At 39.0% G+C, this 27,853-nt stretch overlaps 2 protein-coding genes across 3 annotated transcripts in view; one reads left to right on the top strand and one right to left on the bottom strand.

The window, feature by feature from the left end:
- LOC133654173 (solute carrier family 2, facilitated glucose transporter member 5-like) lies at nucleotides 1-27,098 on the top strand. Of its 2 annotated transcripts, none has more exons than XM_062054268.1 (13): nucleotides 1-238; nucleotides 10,662-10,729; nucleotides 10,805-10,903; nucleotides 12,919-13,079; nucleotides 13,146-13,270; nucleotides 14,474-14,626; nucleotides 17,849-17,974; nucleotides 18,036-18,223; nucleotides 18,287-18,397; nucleotides 18,714-18,815; nucleotides 20,713-20,788; nucleotides 20,852-20,979; nucleotides 26,699-27,098. In XM_062054268.1, the coding sequence occupies exons 2-13, from the start codon at nucleotides 10,676-10,678 to the stop codon at nucleotides 26,918-26,920; spliced, it is 1,545 nt and encodes a 514-aa protein (XP_061910252.1). In that variant the 5' UTR covers nucleotides 1-238; nucleotides 10,662-10,675; the 3' UTR covers nucleotides 26,921-27,098. The 2 variants fall into 2 exon arrangements, with proteins under 2 accessions (XP_061910252.1, XP_061910251.1); XM_062054267.1 differs by lacking the exon at nucleotides 1-238 and adding an exon at nucleotides 7,775-8,130.
- The window catches only part of ca6 (carbonic anhydrase VI), a 29,424-nt gene continuing 28,155 nt past the window's right edge, over nucleotides 26,585-27,853 (bottom strand). Inside the window, exon 11 of the mRNA XM_062054266.1 lies at nucleotides 26,585-27,778. Coding sequence (XP_061910250.1) covers nucleotides 27,147-27,778 — 632 coding nt within the window. The 3' untranslated portion in view covers nucleotides 26,585-27,146. The remainder of the gene's footprint in view (nucleotides 27,779-27,853) is intronic.

Raw genomic sequence — 27,853 nt, forward strand, 5'->3', positions numbered from 1 at the left:
TTGTTTTCATCACACAGCATTCAGCCAATCAAATTGCAGGACAACTAATGAAAAACAGTTGTCAAACAACGCCCCAGTGAGAAAGATTTATACCAAAGTTGGTTTCGTTCGGGTATAAAAACTACGACTTGGTCTACAAAAAACGAATTGCCGTATGCAAATCACGCAGTTCGAATATTACAGACGGAGACGCAACAACTTCCAACTTCGTTCGACATTTGAAGTTGCACAAAGAAGGGTAAGTTTTGAATGCAAGCTAACGTTTATTGGCTAAGTAACATGACTTTTATTTGCTGTGTAGTTAAATGAGTGAGGCTGTAAACTCACTGCTAACGTCATAACCATAGACATCTTATAAGTAGACGCAGCATCGAGCGCTACTGCCTACTGGCGCAGACGAGACGCGGGGCCGCCATCTTGGAGTGGTGATCCGCTCCACTCAGTGCAATTCATTTGGCAGGAGCAATGAACTGTCAGCGCATTTAATTCATTTTTATTTATGTTCATGTATTTGTTATGTTTTTCATGTGTACGCACACATAAACACACATACAGTATGAGATGAGATCAATGAGATAAGGTAAGAACAGAATAGAAACTGCTGTAGAACTAGTTACAATGCAATATGCCATGGAAATACAATGTTAACACTTTTGTACAAATAAGTACAGTTGCACTTGTTTTTGCAAATGTGTTTATTCTGTAAAGGAATGAGTTAAATGTTTAAAATTGTTTAAACTATTAAAATGACTGGTTAATAGTGCTATTATGAATTGCAATGTCAGTACTATTTTTTTTCCTGCTATTTCAAATGCACTTGTTTTAATAAATAAATACAGCGGTTTAAAAGCATACACAATCTGTGTAAAAATATTAGTCTGTGGTTAAAAGGACTTGAAAGGACTCGAAACTCAAAATGCAGGACTTGTGACTTGACTTGAGACTTTCCAGTCTTGACTTTGGACTTGACTCAGGACTTGCCTGTCTTGACTCGGGACTTGACTCGAGACTTGAGGGCAAAGACTTGAGACTTACTTGGGACTTGCAAAGCAATGACTTGGTCCCACCTCTGTTGGTCTGATCTTACGAGTTTCACTATGACATTTGCTACACCAACTAATGGCGGGGTTGCTTGTAACTCAAATGTTTGCTTGCAACTTAAAGCATCACATGTAGCCAAGAGACAACTCTTATCTCAAAACACTCTTAAGGTAAAGTACCACTGTAATAATGAAATAGGAATAGATAAAAATGTAGAAAATAATTCTTTGCAATAAAAATTTTTTGATTTTAATAAATAAATAGGTGTACACAAATCAGACATGGCCATTACACGTGCAAAAACAATGTCTAATAACAAAGTATAGCTTGTTCCTTTTCACACTGACACTAACACAAATAAATTCCAGCCAGATGATTATTCCCTTGATGAGTTTGATCCTTATTTCGCAATCCCTTTTGCTAACGTTGTGTTGCAACGTCATGGTTTTAGACGTGTCACGGTGATGAACATCCTCTGTGGTCATACTGTTATGATCGATCATCACGTGTCATCCTTCCTCCTTGTACCCACAGTCTGTTTTTGACCATCGTGGGCCTCACTTCTCCTTTGACCCTAGTAAACCTTTGGTCCCGTTAGCCCGATTTAGCTTCAGCCGGAAGGCATACCAGCGTGGGCTTTGAGCCCACTGAACCCTGGTGCCCCTTGACCACATGTTCACTTGTTTGTGTTTGCTCAGCTGGTTCTCCATCCATTTCATCTCAAACTATGCTTTAACAGTTGTCACATTGGGGCATGTTTTATGAAGAATACCCAACAAAGATTTGCAGTTGTACGTGCGCTAAAATGGAGAAGTCATGACAGTTTATGCTGACGTCTCTTTTCTCGTCCTCGGAACATAACCATTGTGTCAACTTTTGAGTTTTGGCTGACATTGAAGCCACTTCAGCGTGCAAAAACATTTCATGAAGGGATTTTGTCAGTTGGCTTGCTGCCCTCTTAATTCATTAAAGCTAAAAGAAGAGTGTGCAAACAGTATGATGTGATCAGTTTGTCATTTAGGCTAATGAAGGACAAGACTCTTTTTTTCTTCACATTTCTCACTAATACTGGTTGCTATTACGTCACATATAAACAAACATTTATACACACATTAGGACTTAAGGACAATTTAGAGTCTCCAATTAACCCAAGATGCATGTGGGGGGAAACTGGAGAAAGTTAAAGTTAAAGTCCCAATGATAGTCACACACACACACTAGGTGTGGTGAAATTATCCTCTGCATTTGACCCATCCCCATGTTCACCCGCTGGGAGGTGAGGGGAGCAGTGATCATGACAGTAGTGAGTTTACATTTTTCACCCAAGGAACTTTAGTTATTAGAGTTCCGGTCGGTCGGTTTTTCACGGTACACATTTCCATTGTTGTTGTTTCCGGATGAGGAGATGCTGCTCCGTTATTGATTTAAGTAAAGTCTGAATGTCATTAAAACAGTTAGCTCCAACTTTTGACACTTCTTCCACTCCTGTCCTTGCACGCTACACCGCTACAACAAAGATAACGGGGAGAAGACACTGCCGAAGCTGAGCCACGTAAACAAGACCGCCCACAAAATGGCGCATCCGGAAGCGACTGTCAGAAAGCGACTTGAAGATGATCCGTAAAACATAATCTATGCAACATTTTGGAGTAACCCCTGGCTGCAGCCCGCAGATCGAGGAGGGGCTTATTTTCCCTCAATGTGGGCGGGCTCAACGTTGAGCCCGCGGGCTCCATCTGGTGGCGGAGATCCGGCACAGCACAATGACTTAATATGGAAAAAGGTTCATGTATTTGATAGACTTAGACATTCCTACTTTTAACTTGTCAAATGTGTTTTTTTACCATGAAAAAAAAAATAAATATATATATATATATATATATATATATATATATATATATAAACCATAGCATTTACCATGAAAAAAAAAGAATAATAATTATATACAAACCATAGCATTTCCAAAAGAGTATAGACACATATTATTTTGCACACTCAATTATATTAGCTAAGTCAAATAAACCAAAGACAGAATACTTTGCATCATTGATTTTATTTTTCACCCCAGGTTAAAAATGTTTGATCTGTAAAGAAAAAAAAATGTTGTAGCCTAGCCAAATACATTCCTTAAGCTTCCATAAATGTTTAACAATGGCAAGTATCAAGGTATTTTTCTGGCCCATAACAAGCAACCCTGTTCCTTGTTTCCAGTTCTGTTAATTTTCCACTGTCTAGAAAGGAAACAGATTGTGGTTCTTATAGGCACAATATCAATGCAAGATGTAAAACTAAGGTAATTGAAATAAGTGGAGGAATTACGCTTTAGTCTAGCAATAGTTGACTACAAGACTAATTAATCACATGACCTCTCACCTGTAGCCCTCCTTGCACTCGTCGCCGTTTTCTGTCCTGCAATCGGTCTTCTTCAGACCTTAGTGATTTAATGACAACATACATTCACTATGAAAACATTCATGTTGGTCTGTTGACCGTGAGTAAAACATTTTTTTTGTGATTTGTGATATTCAAAGCACTTACGGCATGGGGAAGTTCTGCAGGAGAGCGAGACACCACCATCTCCTCATTTGCAGCATGTTTTCCTTTGAAGAAGGAAATGCAGGAAGATGTTAATATCCATCCATCCATCCATTTTCTACCGCTTATTCCCTTCGGGGTCGCGAGGGGCGCTGGAGCCTATCTCAGCTACAATTGGGCGGAAGGCGGGGTACACCCTGGACAAGTCGCCACCTCATCGCAGAGATATTAATATGTTGTAAAAAAAAATAACACCTTGTACACTAAGCATAATGTGTCACGATGTACACATACCTCTCTGAAATCACAATTGGCCCCCATTACAATGTACAGAGTGTACTGTAAGCCAAGAGGTACTGCTTAATATAATGTCAGGCGTATTCCCAAGGATACATTTTTTTCAATACAAATTAATGTGGTTTTAATGTAGCAAGCAAACATTTTGACAGACAACAGCAATGCTATAACATGCTGATTTGGTCTTACCATCAAAACAAACACGCCACAGTTGTTGGAGCACCCTTGCTTTGTTAGGCCCTGAGGTGTGAACAATGTATTTTAATAAAAGTATGGCAAGAAAATAGTAAAAAGTTAGCAAATACTATTATGTAATGTCTCACCTGGACATCATTCACACCAAGCTCTCTCCAGGGGCCAGAAGAGAGGCTGTGAGCAACGTGTCTGTACATATAATAAGCCAAATAAAAGTCACTCAACTTCAATCAACTTTTGATTGAAAAGCACGCATAAACGCTTGGAACAAAGCTTGAACTGAATAAGGAAGAGGTTGGAACTTCAAATCAAAAAGTTTTCATAACAGGCTTAAACAGAACTGCCCGTCTCAAAAAAGATAAATAGTTCTGTTTCCATCTGTTTAAGGAATCAAAATAGTTGGAATATGGAATGGAATATTTTAGATCAAATAAAAACAGAACCATTAATTAAAACAAACAAAGGACAAGTGGTTTAAAACAGAACTACCACTGTCCAGGAGATGCCCTAAAAACCTGAATAGACTGGTTCTACTCTCATCTCTCCAAGACATGAGACAGCTAGTGGAAGAAAACAAAGTCTTAATACGTGTATGATTATATGAGTGACATTCATAGATAACCGCAGTGGCACAATAGTTAACTTTACCAGTTGTTCCTGGCTGTCTTGGAGTTTCTGTCCCCAGTATGCTCTGTTTGCTGAAAACTTGTGGAGACTAGGGAAGTCTCCATGAGGTCTCTGCTCACTGTCATCATTTACTAGTGTAGAAAGCAACAACCGAAAAATAAAATCAAGTGTGAAATGTCACATTTCTCATTTGAATGATGTGCAAAATAGAGCCAAAACTTTTTGATTTGAAGTTCCAACCTTTTCCTTATTCAGTTCAGGCTTTGTTCCAAGCGTTTATGCGTGCTTTTCAATCAAAAGTTGATTGAAGTTGAGTGACTTTTATTTGGCTTATTATTTGTACAGACACGTTGCTCACAGCCTCTCTTCTGGCCCCTGGAGAGAGCTTGGTGTGAATGATGTCCAGGTGAGACATTACATAATAGCATTTGCTAACTTTTTACTATTTTCTTGCCATACTTTTATTAAAATACATTGTTCACACCTCAGGGCCTAACAAAGCAAGGGTGCTCCAACAACTGTGGCGTGTTTGTTTTGATGGTAAGACCAAATCAGCATGTTATAGCATTGCTGTTGTCTGTCAAAATGTTTGCTTGCTACATTAAAACCACATTCATTTGTATTGAAAAAAATGTATCCTTGGGAATACGCCTGACATTATATTAAGCAGTACCTCTTGGCTTACAGTACACTCTGTACATTGTAATGGGGGCCAATTGTGATTTCAGAGAGGTATGTGTACATCGTGACACATTATGCTTAGTGTACAAGGTGTTATTTTTTTTACAACATATTAACATCTCTGCGATGAGGTGGCGACTTGTCCAGGGTGTACCCCGCCTTCCGCCCAATTGTAGCTGAGATAGGCTCCAGCGCCCCTCGCGACCCCGAAGGGAATAAGCGGTAGAAAATGGATGGATGGATGGATATTAACATCTTCTTGCATTTCCTTCTTCAAAGGAAAACATGCTGCAAATGAGGAGATGGTGGTGTCTCGCTCTCCTGCAGAACTTCCCCATGCCGTAAGTGCTTTGAATATCACAAATCACAAAAAAAATGTTTTACTCACGGTCAACAGACCAACATGAATGTTTTCATAGTGAATGTATGTTGTCATTAAATCACTAAGGTCTGAAGAAGACCGATTGCAGGACAGAAAACGGCGACGAGTGCAAGGAGGGCTACAGGTGAGAGGTCATGTGATTAATTAGTCTTGTAGTCAACTATTGCTAGACTAAAGCGTAATTCCTCCACTTATTTCGATTACCTTAGTTTTACATCTTGCATTGATATTGTGCCTATAAGAACCACAATCTGTTTCCTTTCTAGACAGTGGAAAATTAACAGAACTGGAAACAAGGAACAGGGTTGCTTGTTATGGGCCAGAAAAATACCTTGATACTTGCCATTGTTAAACATTTATGGAAGCTTAAGGAATGTATTTGGCTAGGCTACAACATTTTTTTTTCTTTACAGATCAAACATTTTTAGCCTGGGGTGAAAAATAAAATCAATGATGCAAAGTCTTCTGTCTTTGGTTTATTTGACTTTGCTAATATAATTGAGTGTGCAAAATAATGTGTCTATACTCTTTTGGAAATGCTATGGTTTAGATATATTTTTTTTTAAATTGTTTTTTCATGGTAAAAAAAAATACATTTGACAAGTTAAAAGTAGGAATGTCTAAGTCTATCAAATACATGAACCTTTTTCCATACTATGGTTTATATATATTTTTTTTAAATTGTTTTTTCATGGTAAAAAAAAATACATTTGACAAGTTTTTTTTGTGTTTTTTTTTGCAAATATTTGTATTGAATTTCACAGTTAAAATCACATTTAACAGTCATACTTTGGTCACGCAAAACCTTCATACAATCGCACATCCACTCATACCCACTCACATGCACACTTGAGGAGAGAGGTGCACTTAAACTTTAACAATTCAAGGTTTACAGTATAAACAGTATTAGAAAAGATACCCAGATATTGTATATATATATATATATATATATCCATCCATCCCGCTCTGGCTCAGGATCAGCTACAGGCTATCCAGACCATAGTGGATGAACATTCCTCGGCATCAAGTTTCCTCAGGAAGTGATCCCAAGATCACCTCTCGAGGACCTCTCCACCGTTCACACTTAAAAAAGAAAAGGAAAGTCACAGAAGTTGATCAGATGTAAAACAATACAAAATAAAAAGACACAAAAAATAAATAAATAAATAAGCAAATAAACCGTGGCAAGGCCATATCAGAAGTAACAAAAAAAACACAATAATAGTGTAGGATCAATACAGAAAATAATGAAGATAATAAAAAAGGAATAAAACTACAAAAAAGATGGCAGATACATTTGACAAGTTAAAAGTAGGAATGTCTAAGTCTATCAAATACATGAACCTTTTTTCATACTATGGTTGATATATATATATATATATTTTTTATTGTTTTTTCATGGTAAAAAAAAATACATTTGACAAGTTAAAAGTAGCTTTATTGACGTTTGAGAATGTGTGCTGCCGGATCTCCGCCACCAGATGGAGCCCGCGGGCTCAACGTTGAGACCCGCCCACATTGAGGGAAAATAAGCCCCTCCTCGATCTGCGGGCTGCAGCCAGGGATATCCATCCATCCCGCTCTGGCTCAGGATCAGCTACAGGCTATCCAGACCATAGTGGATGAACATTCCTCGGCATCAAGGATACTTAGGAAGTGATCCCAAGATCACCTCTCGAGGACCTCTCCACCGTTCACACTTAAAAAAGAAAAGGAAAGTCACAGAAGTTGATCAGATGTAAAACAATACAAAATAAAAAGACACAAAAAATAAATAAATAAATAAGCAAATAAACCGTGGCAAGGCCATATCAGAAGTAACAAAAAAACACAATAATAGTGTAGGATCAATACAGAAAATAATGAAGATAATAAAAAAGGAATACAACTACAAAAAAGATGGCAGATACATTTGACAAGTTAAAAGTAGGAATGTCTAAGTCTATCAAATACATGAACCTTTTTTCATACTATGGTTTGTATATATATATTTTTTTTTAAATTGTTTTTTCATGGTAAAAAAAAGTACATTTGACAAGTTAAAAGTAGCTTTATTGACGTTTGAGAATGTGTGCTGCCGGATCCCCGCCACCAGATGGAGCCCGCGGGCTCAACGTTGAGACCCGCCCACATTGAGGGAAAATAAGCCCCTCCTCGATCTGCGGGCTGCAGCCAGGGGCCCTTCCAGGGGCACTTGGAGTAACGCGCCAGTGAGAGAGATTTATACCAAAGTTGGTTTCGTTCGGGTATAAAAACTACGACTTGGTCTACAAAAAACGAATTGCCGTATGCAAATCACGCAGTACGAATATTACAGACGGAGACGCAACAACTTCCAACTTCGTTCGACATTTGAAGTTGCACAAAGAAGGGTACGTTTTGAATGTAAGCTAACGTTTATTGGCTAAGTAACATGACTTTTATTTGCTGTGTAGTTAAATCAGTGAGGCTGTAAACTCACTGCTAACGTCATAACCATAGACATCTTATAAGTAGACGCAGCATCGAGCGCTACTGCCTACTGGCGCAGACGAGACGCGGGGCCGCCATCTTGGAGTGGTGATCCGCTCCACTCAGTGCAATTCATTTGGCAGGAGCAATGAACTGTCAGCGCATTTAATTCATTTTACCTCACTGAATACCACTCATTTTCACGCGCTTTTTTGTCATACGTGTAGCTATGATAACGGACACATGTTTTATTATTCATAGTTTGCTTAACAGTACTATAATATTCTTATATGCTATAAGTGACCAGACGTCCGAGATCAAAACTGGGAATATAAACCCAGAGAAGGGGGAAAAAAACGGTCGGCTATTTTTAAGTTGAAGAAACAATATGATTACGTTATATATACATGCGTATATCCTACATAAACAATGTATGAATACATTAGATATCTATATATCTTATAGACTGTATCTCTGTTGCTGCAGCAGCAGAGAGTTTATTCTGTCTTGACACTTTGTATTGATACTTTGTATTACATTCTTCCCTTAAATTATCATGTTTACAGTAATTGTTATATATGTATTTTTTATGTATGTCGCTTTGGATAAAAGCGTCTGCCAAATACTTAAACATATATAAACACCTGAAAGTCTTTATATCAGCTAAAACCACCAATCTGTTTCACTGGATTCAGAATAAAACCAAATGCTGTCTTACCCAACAATGTTAGTATTTGAATATTGTTACTTGAAGACTTATTCCTGGTTACAATTATACTGTTAAGAAAGTATTGTCTTATATTTTGCCTAAAATGAGAATGCATCATAATCAGTGGCGGCTGGTGAATTTTGTTTTAGGTGGGGCTGAAAGTTTGTAAAACAAACCCCTGTAGGGGCGTCATCCTCCCCCAGAAGATTTATTTGTGATTTTCACATACAAATATTGAAGATCTTTGCTCCTTCTCAACTCTGTGGTAATGTTATTTTCATAAAATACAACCAATAGTACATTAATGTTAAATCTTACTTGTGAAAAGTAATCCCCCGATTCCTATTTTCAACAGTCCGCTCATTTGAGCAGGAAAACGCTGAACTTTGTTTTCTACCTGTCAACTGTCAGTTTAGGCTGCTCGCCGGCTCCTCATCACCACTTCAAGATGCAATTTGCTCGCGTCACAGCAACCAATACTGCGTGTACTTACAAGATGTCTGTGGTTATAACATCATTTCAAACACAGGAATATGTTGCGTCCACTGCAGTTTGCCACCTTATTCATACTTTTTGTCAACTTTTTTTAAGCAGGGTTGCATGAGGTACCTACATATAATGTTACGTTAGTCAATGTATCACACACAGTAACATAACGTTAGACGGCGGTCAGCAGCACAGCATATTTTAGCCACCTACAAAAAGACAAACATAGTCAAATAAAGGTCAGTTAAAATGTATACTATATTAAGAATATGTGTACATATTGCATAGGGCCCTGACATCTAAAAAGTACAACTCTGTTCATTGTTATGTTCATGTATTTGTTATGTTTTTCATGTGTACGCACACATAAACACACATACAGTATGAGATGAGATCAATGAGATAAGGTAAGAACAGAATAGAAACTGCTGTGGAACTAGTTACAATGCAATATGCCATGGAAATACAATGTTAACACTTTTGTACAAATAAGTACAGTTGCACTTGTTTTTGCAAATGTGTTTATTCTGTAAAGGAATGAGTTAAATGTTTAAAATTGTTTAAACTATTAAAATGACTGGTTAATAGTGCTATTATGAATTGCAATGTCAGTACTATTTTTTTTCCTGCTATTTCAAATGCACTTGTTTTAATAAATAAATGCAGCGGTTTAAAAGCATACACAATCTGTGTAAAAATATTAGTCTATGGTTAAAAGGACTTGAAAGGACTCGAAACTCAAAATGCAGGACTTGTGACTTGACTTGAGACTTTCCAGTCTTGACTTTGGACTTGACTCGGGACTTGCCTGTCTTGACTCGGGACTTGACTCGAGACTTGAGGGCAAAGACTTGAGACTTACTTGTGACTTGCAAAGCAATGACTTGGTCCCACCTCTGGTAAACACTGTGGTGTTGTTGATGTACCCATAATGCTTTGCATGTGAATCATGTAGTCTGGTGAGCTTATGAAGAATTTATATTTTTATTAGTATATTTTTATTAGTATTTCAATAGGGGCTCCAATAGGTAAAAACAAAAAAGAAGATGTTAGTTGTTGTTGTACCTATAATCCTTTGCATTTCAACCATGTGGTCTGGTGAGCTCATGACCAATGAATATTTAAGGAAATCATAACAAAATATATTAGTTTTTCATTAAGGGCCCCAATAGGTAAAACAACAACAAAAAAGAAGGGGTTAGTTTTGCATAGGTGCGGTGTGTTTTTGAAGTGTGCTGATATTTACTGTCGCTGAAGACCCAAAAGCAGCCATGGCGGACACCGGGGAACAGGGGAAGCCTGCTCGGTCTGCTGAAAGGCAAGGGGTGAGTGTCACACACAATTCCAAACGTTACTGCAATGAATGCTCTACAATAATTACTGTTAATGTTTCTTTGTAGCGATTAACAGCAGTCTTAGCACTGGCAACACTTATATCTGCCTTTGGGTCGTCCTTCCAGTATGGATATAACGTGGCTGTCATCAACTCTCCAGCACCAGTAAGTGTTACACACACACACTCACACACACACACACACACACACACACATTCTTGTATTTGTTACCTTCTTGAGACCTCTGAAAAAGGACTACCTCTTTAGGACCACCCTAATGTTGATAGATTTCAAATGAGATCTCTATTTTTTGTTTTTTGTAATGTGCTTAAGGCCGATGACCAACGAGTCACGGACCACAGATGGCCCCTGTGCCACACTTTGGGCAACCCAGCTGTAGAAGCTAACTGTTAATGGCCACTATAGTCTTAGAAGCGTAGTGCAGTGTTTTTCAACCTTTTTTGAGCCAAGGCACATTTTTAGCATTGAAAAAATCCGGAGGCACACGACCAGCAGAAATTAAAAAACAAAACTCAGTTGACAGTAAAAAGTTGTTGTTGCAATTGTTGGATATGAGTTTAAAGCATAACCAACCATGCATCAATATAGCTCTTGTCTCAAAGTAGGTGTATTGTAACGACCTGTCACATCACGCTGTGACTTATTTACAGTTTTTTGCTGTTTTCCTGTGTGTAGTGCTTTAGTTCTTGTCTTGCGCTCTTATTTTGGTGTCTTTTTCTCTTTTTTTTGGTATTTTCCTGTAGCAGTTTCATGTCTTCCTTAAAGCGATATTTCCCGCATCTACTTTGTTTTAGCAATCAAGAATATTTCAGTTGTTTTTATCCTTCTTTTTGGGAACATTGTTGTCATGTTCAGATGTACATTGTGGACACCGTCTCTGCTCCACAGTAAGTCTTTGCTGTCGTCCAGCATTCTGTTTTTGTTTACTTTGTAGCCGGTTCAGTTTTAGTTTGGTTCTGCATAGCCATCCCTAAGCTTCAATGCCTTTTCTTAGGGGAACTCACCTTTTGTTTATTTTTGGGTAAAGCATTACACACTTTTTTACCTGCACCCTGCCTCCCGCTGTTTCTGACATCTACAAAGCAGTTAGCTACCGGCTGCCACCTACTGATATGGAAGAGTATTATACGGTTACTCTGCCGAGCTCTAGACAGCACCGACACTCAACAACACATCATTTGCAGACTATAATTACTGGTTTGCAAAAAAATATTTTTAACCCAAATAGGTGAAATTAGATCATCTCCCACGGCACACCAGACTGTATCTCACGGCACACTAGTGTGCCGCGGCACAGTGGTTGAAAAACACTGGCGTAATGTATGTGTTCATCCTATGGTCACATACGGGACACGGGTTGTCTTACGTCAGCACTGGAAGTCGTAAAATCAGCTGTTCACCTGGTGTTTTATGGGGGGTATGAATAGGGAAGTCCTTCTTTAACTTGTTTTATCATATATTGCTGCCTTTGCACCTGACAATGCTTACTTTTGTATGCACATTAAATCAACCAAAAAATCCTGACTTTGGAGCAATGTTCACGGACTCTAGTATCTGGCTCTTTATTAGATGCAATGGTTTTCCGTATTGGGACCATAATTTCGGTCCTAATTTGTTCACTGGTCCTCATATGGAAGGTACTTTTCCTTGTTAAAGTTAAAGTACCAATGATTGTAGCTGAGATAGGCTCCAGCGCCCCCCGCGACCCCGAAGGGAATAAGCGGTAGAAAATGGATGGATGGATGGATGGATTGTCACACACACACTAGGTGTGGTGAATATGTCCTCTTTATTGACCCATCCCCTTGTTCACCCCCTGGGAGGTGAGGGGAGCAGTGAGCAGCAGAGGTGGCCGCGCCCGGGAATCATTTTTGGTGATTTAACCCCCAATTCCAACCCTTGATGCTGAGTGCCAATCAGGGAGGTAATGGGTCCCGTTTTTATAGTCTTTGGTATGACTCGGCCGGGGTTTGCACTCACAACCTACCGATCTCGGGGCGGACACTCTAACCACCAGGCCGCTGAGTAGGTTTGATATCTCAAAATGGGTAGGAATACAAGAACACACACACACACACACACACACACACACACACACACACACACACACACTTGTTGCACTCATGCAGTTGTGTTATTGTTATTCCTGTGCTCTACAGTTCATGCAGAACTTTTACAATGTCACCTTCCTGGAGCGTTACGGAGCACCCATGGAGAACAATCTGCTGACTCGGCTGTGGTCGCTGTCTGTGTTCATGTATCCGCTCGGAGGGTTCTTCGGTTCTCTCCTGGTGGCTACACTGGTCAACAAGCTGGGGAGGTACAGTAATGATGCACATTACAACCACCATGTAGAAATGATCACTACTTCCTAACATTCTGACAGAAAGGGCACCCTTCTCTTCAACAACATCTTCTCCATCGTCCCTGCTATAATGATGGGAGTCAGCCAGCTTGCAAAGTCCTATGAGATCATCATAGTGGCGAGATTCATAGTGGGCGTCTGTGCAGGTCTGACCAATTCAAAGAATCACTCGTTCATATCCTTCATACACTGCATCCGGAAAGTATTCACAGAGCTTCCCTTTTTCCTTGTTGTGTTATGTTACGGCCTTATTCAAAATGGAATTAAATATTTGTTTCCCTCAAAATTCTACAGACAATACCCCATAATGACAATGTGAAAAGGGTTTAATTTAAACATTTGCAAATGTATTAAAAATAAAGACATACAAATCATGTATATGAGTATTTACAGCATTTGCTCAGTACTTTGTTGATGCACTTTTTGCAGCAATTACAGCCTCAAGTCTTTGAATATGATACCACAAGCTTGGCACACCTATATAAAGGCAGATTCGTCCTTTACTCTTTGTAGCAAGCTCCATCAGAGTGGATGAGAAGTGTTGTTTTTTATCCAGGATGTTTCTGTATGTAGCTGCATTCATATTTCCCTCTATCCTGAATAGTCTCCCAGTTCCTGCCTCTGAAAAATATCCCCGCAGCATGATGCTGCCACCATCATGCTTCACTGTACATGTGGTATTGGCCTGGTGATGAGCGGTGCTTGACTTCCTCCAAAAAGATGCCTGGCATTCACGCCAAAGAGTTCAATCTCTGTCTCATCAGACCAGATAATTTTGTTTCTCATGAGTCTTTTTAGGTGCATTTTGGCAAACTTTTTACTCAATCAATCTAGCAAAGATTATTTATACGGCCCTTAATCACAAATGTCTCAAAGGGCTGCACAAACCACAACAACATTCTTGGATCTGATCCCACATTCGGGCAATAACTGGCTTCCATCTGGCCACTCTACCATAATGGCCTGATTGGTGGATTTCTGCAGAGATGGTTGTCTTCTAGAAGGTTCTCCTTTCTCCACAGAGGAATGCTGGAGCTCTGACAGATGATCATCGGGTTCTTGGTCACCTCACTGACTAGACTAAGGTGAATGCAGCAATGTACAGAGACATCCCGGATGAAAACCAACACTTCCCATCCAACCTGATGGAGCTCGAGAGGTGCTGCAAAGAGTGATACATTTGCAAAATTAGAAGAAAAAAAAGCTTTTCACATTGTCATTATGGGGTATTGTGTGTCGAATTTTGAGGACAAATATGATTTTATACCATTTTAGAATAAGACTGTAACATAACAAACTTTGGAAAAAGTGAATACTTTACTGATGCTGTTTATGGGCCTTTCCTTCAGGTCTTTCATCCAATGTGGTGCCCATGTATCTGGGCGAACTCTCACCCAAAAACCTGAGAGGAGCCATTGGCATCATACCACAGCTCTTCATCACCATTGGCATCCTCAGTGCCCAAGTGTTGGGCATCAGGAACATACTCGGCAACAGCACAGGTAGACACAAATATACATAAGTTATACTACATTGTTCAATGTGATCCCTATTTTATGCAGTCTCCATCAAGTAATTTGGTAAATTGATCCTAACAAATTATTAAGTATAGGCACTAGTTTTCCACAAGTCAAAATTAATGTAAAACTAAATAACGGTGTTACAAAAAAGATCAGTTAGAATAATACATAATGTTGGATATAGAGAACATACAAACCCTTTATTCATTGAATCAAAAATACTGAAACTCCACGACATAGTGAATTTGCAAAAAGCTAAAATTATACACAAAGCAAACTATTATCTGCTACCCAAGAATATACAACAATTCTTCTCAACAAAAGAGGAGAAATATAATCTTAGAGAAAAATGTAATTTAAAACATTTGCATGGACGTACAACACTTAAAACCTTCAGTATGTCAGTATGTGGAATTAAATTATGGAATGGATTAAGCAAAGAAATCAAACAATGTACTAATATAATCCACTTCAAGAAACTCTTCAAACTTAAAGTGTTTACAAAGTACAAAGAAGAAGAACCATGCTAAACCTTCTGAATTTATCTCATCAATCCATTCATTTCCTAGATAATCTCACTCATCTCACCGTATGAAATATAACTTACTTCACTAATTATTATTATTTTTTTTTATTGTTATTAGTTATGGAGTATAATGTATATACAGGAAGTGAACAAAAGTTTTAGCAACTGCTATGTAAAGGAAAAGGGTTAGGATTAAATAAGCTCTGCTTCTTCCTACTCCTTTTCGAACATGTTGAATAGAGAAACTGGAAATTGTGATGTATCATGTTGTATGCATGCATGTTCAAAATAAACTCAAACTCAAATAAAACGCTCTTCAAGATAGTCAGCCATGTTTGTTGTTTACTTTCCAATGTTATGCTTCAAGTTCGGACGCTGTCAGTATATACTGTAGGATGTTTCCCTAGGCTTTTTGTGGCCCTAAACAAGATTTATTTTTGTGGCCCCGTTTTTGTCTTAAATATTGTTTATTTATTATAATCAGTGGACTCCCCACCTTGAGTTTTAATAATCATACAATCATTATTTACTTAAATATGATTATAAATATATTAAGTTTCCTTTTACTTCAAAGTCATAATACAATATTATTATTATATCCATCCATCCATCCATTTTCTACCGCTTGTCACTATTATAATGATTACAAAATTAACATTTGTGTGTCTACTACAGGTCTGTCTTTAAAAATAGTGACTGTTTCTAACTTTATTCAAGATTCCTTGAACGCACCACAATTATGTGCTATGAGATATAAAAACTAAACTTAAAAATAACTTTGTCCGATGCTGCCACAAATAGATTTATGATATGTTTACCTTTCTTCTATTACCTCTTCCTGGTTCTCATATGTTGCTGCTGTGAGCAAATACATAAGTGTGAGCTTTGATGGCGTTATGACGTCTATTTTGAATCAAAAATGTAAGTGTTCTATGCCGGGTTTGCAACTTCCATAAGGAACCATTTTATTGACCGTTGCCTGCAAAATGTATTTTACGACATTTATGACGTCATGTTTTATAACTGACAGTTTTAAATTAAATAAAAACATCTTCAAAACTTTACAAAAGTCCAGACCATGATCATGTGGGCCCCGTAGTGCTTGCAGCATAGAGTGATTATGCCACGGGCCAGCCCTCATGTTTTCCAATGTAGCAGAAGATCCAGAAAGACAAGCAGTTCTGAGTGTTGCTGGGTTGGGTTTGGTTTTGGAATTGGATTGCATTGTTATGCTATTGCTGTGTATTGTTTTGTTGGATTGATTAATTTAAAAAAAAAAAAAAAAAAAATTTTTAAATTTTTTTATTTGAAATCGATTTTTTAAAAATGAGAATCGATTCTGAATCACACAACGTGAGAATCGCGATTCGAGTTCAAATCGATTTTTTCCCACACCCCTAGTATATATCATGCAATTCCATTCAATAACTTTGGTACTGCAAACCAGTGCAGTACTTTTATGAAGTAATATGATGACAATGTTAAGTATTTACCTCAGAGAGTATCTCCTGTGAGCTGCTTCTCCCTCAAACGCATCATCATCAGCTTCTCCATATTTTCATGGATAAATGTACGCTGTTGATGAATAATTCTAATGCCTTTAGCTGCTCTCATTAACTCATTCTGCTTCAATATAATGCAGGTTGAAGCATTGTATGTAGCATTCTTTCTTCAATTCTATGAATATCATCCACTCTTTCTTCTCAGCACTGTCCTTCACACTCACTTTCTTGGAAAACAAAGTTAAGTCCATCTCTAGCTGTAAGTTAGTGCTAGCGAGTAAGACCAGATGTTTCGGCAGATTTGCTACACCCGCTAATGGCAGGGATGCTTGTAACTCAAATACTTGCAACTAGGGATGTCTGATAATGGCTTTTTGCCGATATCCGATATTCCGATATTGTCCAACTCTTTAATTACCGATACCGATATCAACCGATACCGATATCAACCGATACCGATATATACAGTCGTGGAATTAACACATTATTATGCCTAATTTGGACAACCTGGTATGGTGAAGATAAGGTCCTTTTTTTAAAAAATTAATAAAATAAAATAAGATAAATAAATTAAAAACATTTTCTTGAATAAAAAAGAAAGTAAAACAATATAAAAACAGTTACATAGAAACTAGTAATTAATGAAAATGAGTCAAATTAACTGTTAAATGTTAGTACTATTAGTGGACCAGCAGCACGCACAATTAATTAATGTGTGCTTACGGACTGTATCCCTTGCAGACTGTATTGATATATATTGATATATAATGTAGGAACCAGAATATTAATAACAGAAAGAAACAACCCTTTTGGGTTGGTGCACTAATTGTAAGTGTATCTTGTGTTTTTAATGTTGATTTAATTAAAAAAAACAAAAAACAAAAAAAAACCCAGATGCCAATAATAAAAAAACCGATACCGATAATTTACGATATTACATTTTAAAGCCTTTATCGGCCGATAATATCGGCCTGCCGATATTATCGGCCGATAAATGCTTGCAACATAAAGCGTAACAATTAGCTCTTATCTCAAAACACACCTTATGTTGAGGTTTCACTGTATTTTCAATACAAACAGATAATTACATTTGATGTGTCGTTGAATTTTTAAATTATGGGAAATGGTGGAAAGTGAGTCATGACAGATCTTAATCTTGGTGCCGTGTGTGTTCAGGCTGGACCCTCATGCTGGGTCTCACTGGTATTCCTGCCCTGATTGAGCTCCTGCTGCTGCCCTTCTTCCCAGAGAGCCCCAGGTACACGCTCATCCAAAGGGGCGACAAAACCACGGCAAAGAAAGGTGATTTACAAATGTCGAGTTTGTGCGAGATTACACTGCCTTAGGCTCCGCCTGCCTTTAGCGCTACAGCGCCTGCGCGGTTGGGCCGACGTGGCGGAGGAGCTGTCGGAGATGCGTCTGGAGGACCGGTCGGAGAAGGCGGAGGGTCGCTTTTCCGTGCTTTCCTTGCTGTCCAAGCGCTCCCTTCGCTGGCAGCTGGTCTCCGTCGTCGTAATGAACATGGGTCAGCAGCTGTCAGGGGTCAACGCGGTGAGGCCCGCACCAATGTTACACTGCTACCCATTATTGAGTCTATTGTTCCCACTTCTGTAGATCTACTACTACGCAGACAGCATTTACAGCAACGCGGGGGTCGCACAAAATCACCTCCAATACGTCACAGTTGGAACCGGGGCTGTTAACGTCATCATGACCATCGCAGCTGTAGGTACCCTCGTAGGTTGAGTGGCATACAGTAGGAAGGGGATTCATTTTACCTGACACCTCAAACGTTACCAATTGGGGGGGTGCACTATCTACTTTAGCCGCTCGACAACATTACAGTGTTTTGTGGTAATTCCAACTTTGACCACAGCCTCAGTTGCTATGTAGAGTGGTGCTTTCCATCATTTTCAGCAGACTGCATTGCAAAATGATTAACCCCCCACCTTCCTCTCAAGTGAGATCCACTCAGGAACGGGGCCATATGAATCCCTTCCCTTCTGTAACAAAGACATTCATTTGGATTTGGCCACTCAAGGTGTTCATCGTGGAGGCCTTAGGGAGACGTATCCTCCTCCTCTGTGGATTTGGGATCTGCTGTGGCTCCTGTCTGATGCTCACCATTGCCCTCCACTTCCAGGTATGATGGCAGTGGAAAGCTCCCACAGTGTGTCACTCTACTGCCCTCTTGTGGCCAGTCTTAGAGCCTCCTATGGTTTGTTTTACAGTAGCTCTCCGTGGTTATCCCAATGACTTTAAGTTAAGTTAAAGTTAAAGTACCACTGATTGTCACACACACACTAGATGTGGTGAAATTTGCCCTCTGCATTTGACCCATCCCCTTGACCACCCCCTTGGAGGTGAGGGGAGCAGTGGGCAGCAGCGGTGCCGCACCCGGGAATCATTTTTGGTGATTTAACCCCCAATTCCAACCCTTGATGCTGAGTGTCAAGCAAGGAGGTAATGGGTCCCATTTTTATAGTCTTTGGTAGGACTCGGCCGGGGTTTGAACTCACAACCTACCGATCTCAGGGCGGACTTTAGAACTGCTAAGTGAAAATTCAAATATCCCAATTGGTTCAATTTAGACCAAAAAGGGCCTGATCTTTTTTGGAGGCCCCTCCTTCCCTATTACATTTTTTTTTTACACTTTTTTTATGTAAGTAGAACAATTTTTTTTTTAATCAAACATGATTTTAATTTGGTGTATATTCTGTTCTAAACATCCATCCATCCATCCATCCATTTTCTACCGCTTATTCCCTTCGGGGTCTAAACAAGTAATGTAAAATAAAATGTTGAGTGCAAAATAACAATTTTAACAGAATCAAAACATAAAAATATAATCCTTCCTAAATCAACTCCAATTGGGATTCAAACCCAGTTCCCTTGCTTCACTAATCAAGGACTAATGTTGTGTGCCACAGGAAGCAGTGTGTAGCCAAGTGGGGAAATGTGTCATTATATTCCTGTCAGTGATGGAGCAGGAAGGGGAGAGAAATAAGTTTGCGATAAAATGTCATTTGAATTACACCAGAGGTTCTTTACCTTTTTGACCTCAGGGACCAACTTTTCCACTACAGAGGTCTCTGGGCCCAATCAAATATTAATACTAAACTAATAATTTTACTCTGGATTTTTATTAAATTCAATAATTACTCATCCGTTCGTCTTCTTCCGCTTATCCGAGGTTGGGGCGCGGGGGCAGCAGCCTAAGCAGGGGAGCCCAGACTTACCTTCGTCCGGCTCCTCTTGGGGGATCTCGAGGCGCAAGCTGGGAGACATAGTCTCCTCAACGAGTCCTGGGTCTTCCCCGTGGCCTCCTACTGACCGGACATGCCCTAAACACCTCCCTGGAGGCATCCTGGCGGCATCCTGACTCGATGCCTCATCTGGCTCCTCTCGATGGGCCACATTAGCACTCAGTTGTAATACACTTTTCCACCACTTGTGGCAGTAATGACAATCTCAAACAAACAGAGGAAGTCTGCAGCCAAAGTCATAGAGAAGTTTCTTAAGCACAAAAATGATGACTAAAGTGGTAAAGCTCTGTTTTCATTTGCACTTTAATTTAATTGACAGTTTAGTTAAACACTTTCGTATATTATTATTTAGTTATAATTTATTTTGGCTGCGTAATTGTATGTACATTTTTTTTTAATTCTTTTGCAGTATTTTGATTTATTCTTGTCATCGGACTGACCTAAAGCTTATTCATAATCTTTGTGATCAACACATGCTTTCATATCATTTGACAAGTTTGTAAACTGTAAGTAGGTTAGAAAAATAATTATCAAATATGATTAAAATCAAGAGTAAGATTACTAATTCAGTGTTAATATTTGAGTGGGGCCACGGGCCCCTCTGTCGTAGAAAAGTTGGGCCCCGAGGTCAAAAAGGTGAAGAACCCATGTCTTAATATATCAGTAGGGCCAAAAATACTGTAGAAGACGGTACATATGTAGTTCAGTGACACAATTGAAGATACCTTTTACATTAGGAGAAGGCATTACCTCATTGTTGGTGTGTGTTTGCAGGGGAGTGTGACATGGATGTCTTATGTCAGCGTCGCGTCCGTCGTCATCTACATCATGGGACACGCCATTGGACCTAGTGAGTTTGGAAATAGTCACATAATTCAAAATGACGTCATACGTCTTGACCATTCCTCCACAGGTTCTATCCCGTACGTTTTGACCACCGAGATGTTCCGCCAGTCAGCCAGACCCGCTGCCTTCATGGTGGCAGGTTCTGTCCACTGGCTCTCCAACATCGCTGTCGGTCTGCTCTTCCCCTTCATGGAGGTCAGTTTCAACACACCTCACATCGTTGGGGCTCCTCTGCTTTCCTTCCTCTCGAGTCGGGTCTCAATCTACATTATCCATTCATTGTTGATACTGTACACTACAAATTGTAGTGTACAGTATCAGGTTGACCGTATGTATTTGATTGTAGTCTACAATCAAATACATACGGTCAACCTGATTGTTTGTGTTAGTCTACAATCAAATACATACGGTCAACCAGATTGTTTGTGTTAAAAGATCAAGCTAAAAGATCATTTTAAAGTGAAAAACAATGAAAATGGTGAATATAATGTTTAGTAACTTATATAAATATTAAAATGATACTAATATAATATAACTATTAATGCGATTAACATTATTATATCATATTGATATTTATACATATGCTAATATTCCTGTTAGTATTAGTTTAACGCCGTATTTTTAATTCTAAAACAGGTTTTGCTGCTTTTTTTGTAGCAAACATATTCAACACATTTAGAAAAAATGCTTTTAACTAATTTTTCATTCAAATATTCACCAGGGCTTGACTGTATATAGAAAATAAATCTATTGTTTTCAGGCTCTTAAATATATATCTTTACAGTTCACAAGGGTGCAAATAATGTGATTTTGTTATTGATTGCAATTTTTTTAAATGCTTTAATATTTTTATTTGTGTATCTTTTTATCAATATATTATTTTTTTAATATTATTGTTTAAATTAAAATATATGTGGTTTTTTTTAGGAGGATATGTGTGCACCGGGTGTTTCAGTTTGTGACCCCTGCAAGGTGGTAATGTTATTGTTAGGGTTTGTTTGTCAGTTAGTTAGCTAGAGATTTAGTTAAAGCAGCACTAAGTAGATTTTCATAACTTTTGGGATGATACAACTCGTTTAATGACACCTGTGCCATGGCCTGAGGGGGTCTGTGTTACTCTCACTGGCACTTTGTAACTCTGAGGAGGGTGGCAGGAACCCTGCCGGCTGCCACACAAAAAACTACAAATGTGCTGACTTGCTTTACGGCAGGGGTGTCCAAAGTGTGGCCCGGGGGCCATTTGTGGCCCGCAGGTCATTTTTTAACGGCCCCACGACACATTCTAAAAATACGATAAAAAAACCCAAACAAACGTGGTATAAAAGAGCAAACAGGTGAAAAGTAACAAGAAAATGTTGCAATGTTTACTTTAATAACACAAAGCTGTCATGTAGGCTGTTTCTTTCTTTAAACAATAATATTTAATCAAAATCAACGTCATTATGAATTATTGACCTATTCAAGGCTCCAATTACGTCACATTAAATATTCCACTTTGAGATATTCTTTGGGGAAAATGTTGCATATTTTGTGTTTGCCATATAAAAAACTGAGCCGTTGTTTTTTAAAAGAAGGGCCTAAAACGAACAAACAAAAAATATAAACAACAATAAAACTTAGAATTGACGGACAGATCTGAAGCTGATCTCAAGATTATTGTGCTAAAAGTAATCAGTAATAAAAAAAAGTATAATTGATTTTTTAACACTTGAATGAGTAGGACCCTTTTGGATCCCCAATCATTTTAGTGGGATTTTTTTTTGCGCGTGTCATTGCTCAAAAAATTTCAATGTTGTTATGAGTTATTGACATCTTTAAGGCTCCAATTATTTTATAATCTCAAATATTCTACTTTAGAATTTAATTAGGGGAAAATATTGCATATTTGGTGGGTTTTTTTCCATAAAAAACCTGGGTTTTCTTTGACAAAAAGGGCATACAACTTAAATGTTTAAAAACGTTTTTTTGACAGATAGACCTAATGTTGAACTAGAAATTTAAACTTTGAATAATAATAATAGTAATAATACTAAATGACACATTTTCTTATATTTTTTTGACCAAAACTCTTTGGGTTCACCGAGATCAAGCCTGAGTGGCGGCCTAAATGTATATTTTTTTTATACATTTATTGTATTGGTTTTTAAAATAAAAAATATCAAAATGGCCCCCGCTTGCTTTGATTTTTCAGTGTGCGGCCCTCAGTGGAAAAAGTTTGGACACCCCTGCTTTACGGCATACGTCACTCGCACTTTCGCCATTCGTTAATAAGACGAAAGTCAATGCGATGCCTTCTATTTGTACTGGGACGTCGGAATTTTCGAGTTCTTCGTCGGAATTTAAACTGGAACGCCCTTCGAAGTCGGATTTCCGCCTCGGAAAGTGAGCATTCTCACCACCCCCGTGTTCGTTTTAAAGTTGGCTGCTCTGTATGTAAACAATGATGTCCACTTCTATCGTCGCTACATCTGTAAGTGCAAGTTAAAACTCTACAATGCAATGCAAAAGGCATTTATCAACAACACCCAGAAACGCCGCCGGCTTTGCCGAGCTCATCTAAGATGGACTGATGCAAAGTGGAAAAGTGTTCTGTGGTCTGACGAGCTCACATTTCAAAATTTTTTTGGAAACTGTGGACGTCCTGTCCTCCGGACAAAAGAGGAAATTAACCATCCGGACTGTTATAGGCGCAAAGTTCAAAAGCCAGCAGCTGTGATGGTATGGGGGTGTATTAGTGCCCAAAGCATGGGTAACTTACACATCTGTGAAGGCGCCAATAATGCTGAAATGTTCATTCAGGTTTTGGAGCAACTTTTGTTGCCATCCAAGCAACGTTATCATGGACGCCCCTGCTTATTTCAGCAAGACAAGTCCACTTCTATAATATCCGTTATTAGCGCTTCTGATTAGTTTTTGTCGCAGTAAATCAGCTATAAACAATGTATTGTTCTACGTTTTATAAATGGAAAAGTCACAAACTACATTTATTTCATGTGGTATATACGCTGTACATCGCTAGCAATGGCGTCTGGGTTTTCCCTTCATCCACCGTGTGTGAAGGTTGCAGGAAGAGTGCATATTTTTCCGTAAGTTGTTTGTATTAAGACAAGGCAAGCTCAAAAATAGCTTTCGTGGATGTGGCCATCTTGATTTCTGACATCGTAACTGAACTCGGCTGTGACGCCGTTCCCAGCTAGGACTTCCCACTTCCCAGGTAAATGGAACGCAGCATTATATTGCTGTCATGGTAGAAGCTGCAAAACAACCAAAGAAATGAAAAGTTTTGCCCGAGGAGACAAAAATAAGAAAAAGGGAGGCTAGCTGGCAACAAGGACAGTCATGGATCAACATTGGCCCTGGCTTTCACTCGCTGGTGTGAGCTCACAGTCGGGGAGGGAAATTCGACCCGATGCTGCCTCGGCTCCGTTCGTCCATCCATCCATTTTCTACCGCTTGTCCCTTTTTTGGGTCGTGGGTGGTGCTGGATCCTATCTCAGCTGCATTCCCGCTCAACTAAATAGCCACCAGCTTGATAGTTCCACGCTGACACGACCAGCCACGCAACAAACTCACAAGTACTGTATAAAGAAAAAAACAATGCGATGACTGCAAACCGGCAGTATAAAGTTTGAGTAAAATATGTAGGTTCCTAATGTGGAAAGATAAGTCATACTGAATTCGTATGTACGTGACAGTAGTTTCTGACCATTTACGACGCTATGCGCTTGTCCTCATGGTAAATGTGTTCTTCCTTTAGGCAAAACACTACTGCGTTGTTTTTTTGATTGATTGATTGATTGAAACTTTTATTAGTAGATTGCACATTTCAGTACATATTCCGTACAATTGACCAGTAAATGGTAACATCCGAATAAGTTTTTCAACTTGTTTAAGCCGGGGTCCACGTAATCAATTCATGGTCCTCTGGCGCCGCTAAAATCAACCAAAAATGAAAGGTTTTAAATGGGACTTTAAGAAATGTGTTAGTTCAGGAAGTCCACAAAGTGGGATAAAGAACAACTGATTGGATCTTGATGCTAATACCGATTCTTTCTACTAACGTTTACGTTATGATCCTCAACTTCTGTGCGTGTATGCTAACAGCCTGCAGAGACAAAGATGGTTGATGACTGACAAGAGGGTTCATTCAGTTTATTTCAGGAGTGAACCCTGTTGCAGTCTGCAGACGAACGAAGCAAACATGTACAGACATTGCAATTTTATTTATCTGTCGATCAATTACCCAGTTATTTACCTAGTTATTTATTGTTTTTCTGTCTGTCTGTTAGCAACATAGCTGAAAAAGTTATAGGTATATTTTGATGAAAATGTCAGCAAAATGATCAGATTTTTTGGGATGTGAGCTGAAGTCACAATCATTTTTTTAAATGTATTATTATAATTATTATTATTATTATTATTATTTTTTTAATGACTCTTTACTCTTGGGAGATAGGGCCTCTGAGCACATTTGTAGTTACATATGTTATAATATTTTACCCAAAATTTCCATGGTTCTGTTTAGGGCTGCAACTAACAACTAATTTGATTATCGATTAATCTGTCGATTATTACTTCGATTAATCGATTAATAATCAGATAAAAGAGACAAACTACATTTCTATCCTTTCCAGTATTTTATTGGGGAAAAAACAGCATACTGGCACCATACTTATTTTGATTGTTGTTTCTCAGCTGTTTGTAAATGTTGCAGTTTATAAATAAAGGTTTATAAAAATAAAAATAAAAAATTAAATAAAAATAATAATAAAAGTAGCCTCTGCGCATGTGCATAGATCCAACGAATCGATGACTAAATTAATCGCCAACTATTTTTATAATCGATTTTAATCGATTTAATCGATTAGTTGTTGCAGCCCTAGTTCTGTTTTAAATCGTTTTTCTTTACTGCATGGTGAGTTACTACCCCAGTGATAAACCTCAAAAAAATGTTTCACCTTTAGTCCCATTGAGATTAAATATTTATTTTTCAAGGGAGTCCTGCACAGTCATGAACCAGTTTAGTTGCCACAGGGAACAAGGTGGGTGGAGGGTCTTGCCGAAGACACAATGGCCATGACTAGAATGGCAGAAGCTGGAATTGAACCTGGAAACCTCAAGTTGCTGGCATGGTTGCTCTACTATCCGAGCCACGCCGTCCCATTTTATTGTTTTGTATATGAATAACAACATACAAAAAGCATTTACCGTATTTTTCGGAGTATAAGTCGCTCCGGAGTATAAGTTGCACCGGCCGAAAATGCATAATAAAGAAGGGAAAAAACATATATAAGTCGCACTGGAGTATAAGTCGCATTTTTTGGGGAAATGTATTTGATAAAACCCAACACCAAGAATAGACATTTGAAAGGCAATTTAAAATAAATAAAGAATAGTGAACAACAGGCTGAATAAGTGTATGTTATATGACGCATAAATAACCAACTGAGAACGTGCCTGGTATGTTAACGTAACATTATGGTAAGAGTCATTCAAATAACTATAACATATAGAACATGCTATACGTTTACCAAACAATCTGTCACTCCTAATCGCTAAATCCGATGAAATCTTATACGTCTAGTCTCTTACGTGAATGAGCTAAATAATATTATTTGATATTTTACGGTAATGTGTTAATAATTTCACACATAAGTCGCTCCTGAGTATAAGTCGCACCCCCGGCCAAACTATGAAAAAAAACTGACTTATAGTCCGAAAAATACAGTAGTTGAACAGTGTTCGGATGCAGAAGAAGAAGCCCTTTTATTAGGGAAAATAAGGTAAAAAAAGATGTGTACAAAGGGAAAACAGGTGTGTGCAGCACACAGCAGGCAAAGTAAAAGAGCTGTACAAGGCTGGCATAGGAAGTATTCTGACTGACAACTGATCGGGTTTTGTCTCCCCCAAATAGAGAGGCCTGGGGCCTTACAGCTTCATCATTTTTTCCTGCGTTTGTCTGCAAGCACTGATTTACATCTGGCTGGTGCTGCCCGAAACCAAGAACAAGACCTTCCTGGAGGTCTCCCAGATGTTTGCAAAGAGGAACAAAGTGGGGCTCAAGCTGGGAGATGATGGCAACGTGAAAGACAGCAAAGAGAGCCTGCAGGATGCATGGAAGCTCACAGCTTTTTGAGGGGAAAATAAAGGAAGTCTTCACTTTGGGGGGTTTGCATGTGCTTCTAATTTTATTTTCAATGAACCTTTGCGCAATGTTTTTTTGCAGCATTATCCAAAATAATCCACATGTTTTTGTCGATGCATTACTTGCTTTATTCGTATATTGCTGAAGCCTACATTAAATATTGACTGACCCTGTCTAATATATTGCCATGCATATTTTAAGGCATTTCATGTATATTTCAGCATCTGTACTGACTGTCTAGCTGCACCCCCCCATAAAGGCTAAGCTTGGTGGTCCCCCAGCTAAACACATTTCCCTGCGTGGTGACGTTCCTCTCACATGACATCTGGTTCCGAATGTTTGCCGTGCTGAGGGTATAGTCCCACACATTCACATCCGTCATCTTCCCCACGAAGGCATCCGTGTTGGAAATACCCAGCAGGCTGTCCTGGTCGTTTCCCAAGACAAACACCCCGCCAGGGCTAATGTTGTAGCCGTTTTTTAAGTAGCGTCGCTCCCCCACCATGCCGTTGATCCACAGCTCCGCACCCCCTGTGAGGGACGACCACGTGATGCAGTAGTTGGCCCAGCTTTGGGACTGGAAGTTGAACGGCAAGTTGACGAACTCGTTGCCGATCCAGAGGCCCACCTCCTTGCTGTCTCGGTCCTCGCTGATGGAGATCAACAGCTCGTTGTGGATGCTGTTGCTGGAGTAGGAGATGACCGTGTGCGCACCCTCCCCTTCAGGCAACACGTGCATGCAGACGGTGAAGGAGTCCAGCTTCATGGGACGGCCCAGGTGGGCTTTTGCATAACTGCCAGGATTCTCCCGCTGGAAGTTTAGCACGAGCGGGAACAAAGCTTGAGGTTCTGAGGGAGACAAAGAGTCATAAGTGACGGTTGATTATCAGTTAGGTAATGCATCCTCTTGCCCTGTGAATGACT

This window comes from Entelurus aequoreus, linkage group LG07 (genome assembly GCF_033978785.1).
Source record: "Entelurus aequoreus isolate RoL-2023_Sb linkage group LG07, RoL_Eaeq_v1.1, whole genome shotgun sequence".
Lineage (NCBI taxonomy): Eukaryota > Metazoa > Chordata > Actinopteri > Syngnathiformes > Syngnathidae > Entelurus > Entelurus aequoreus.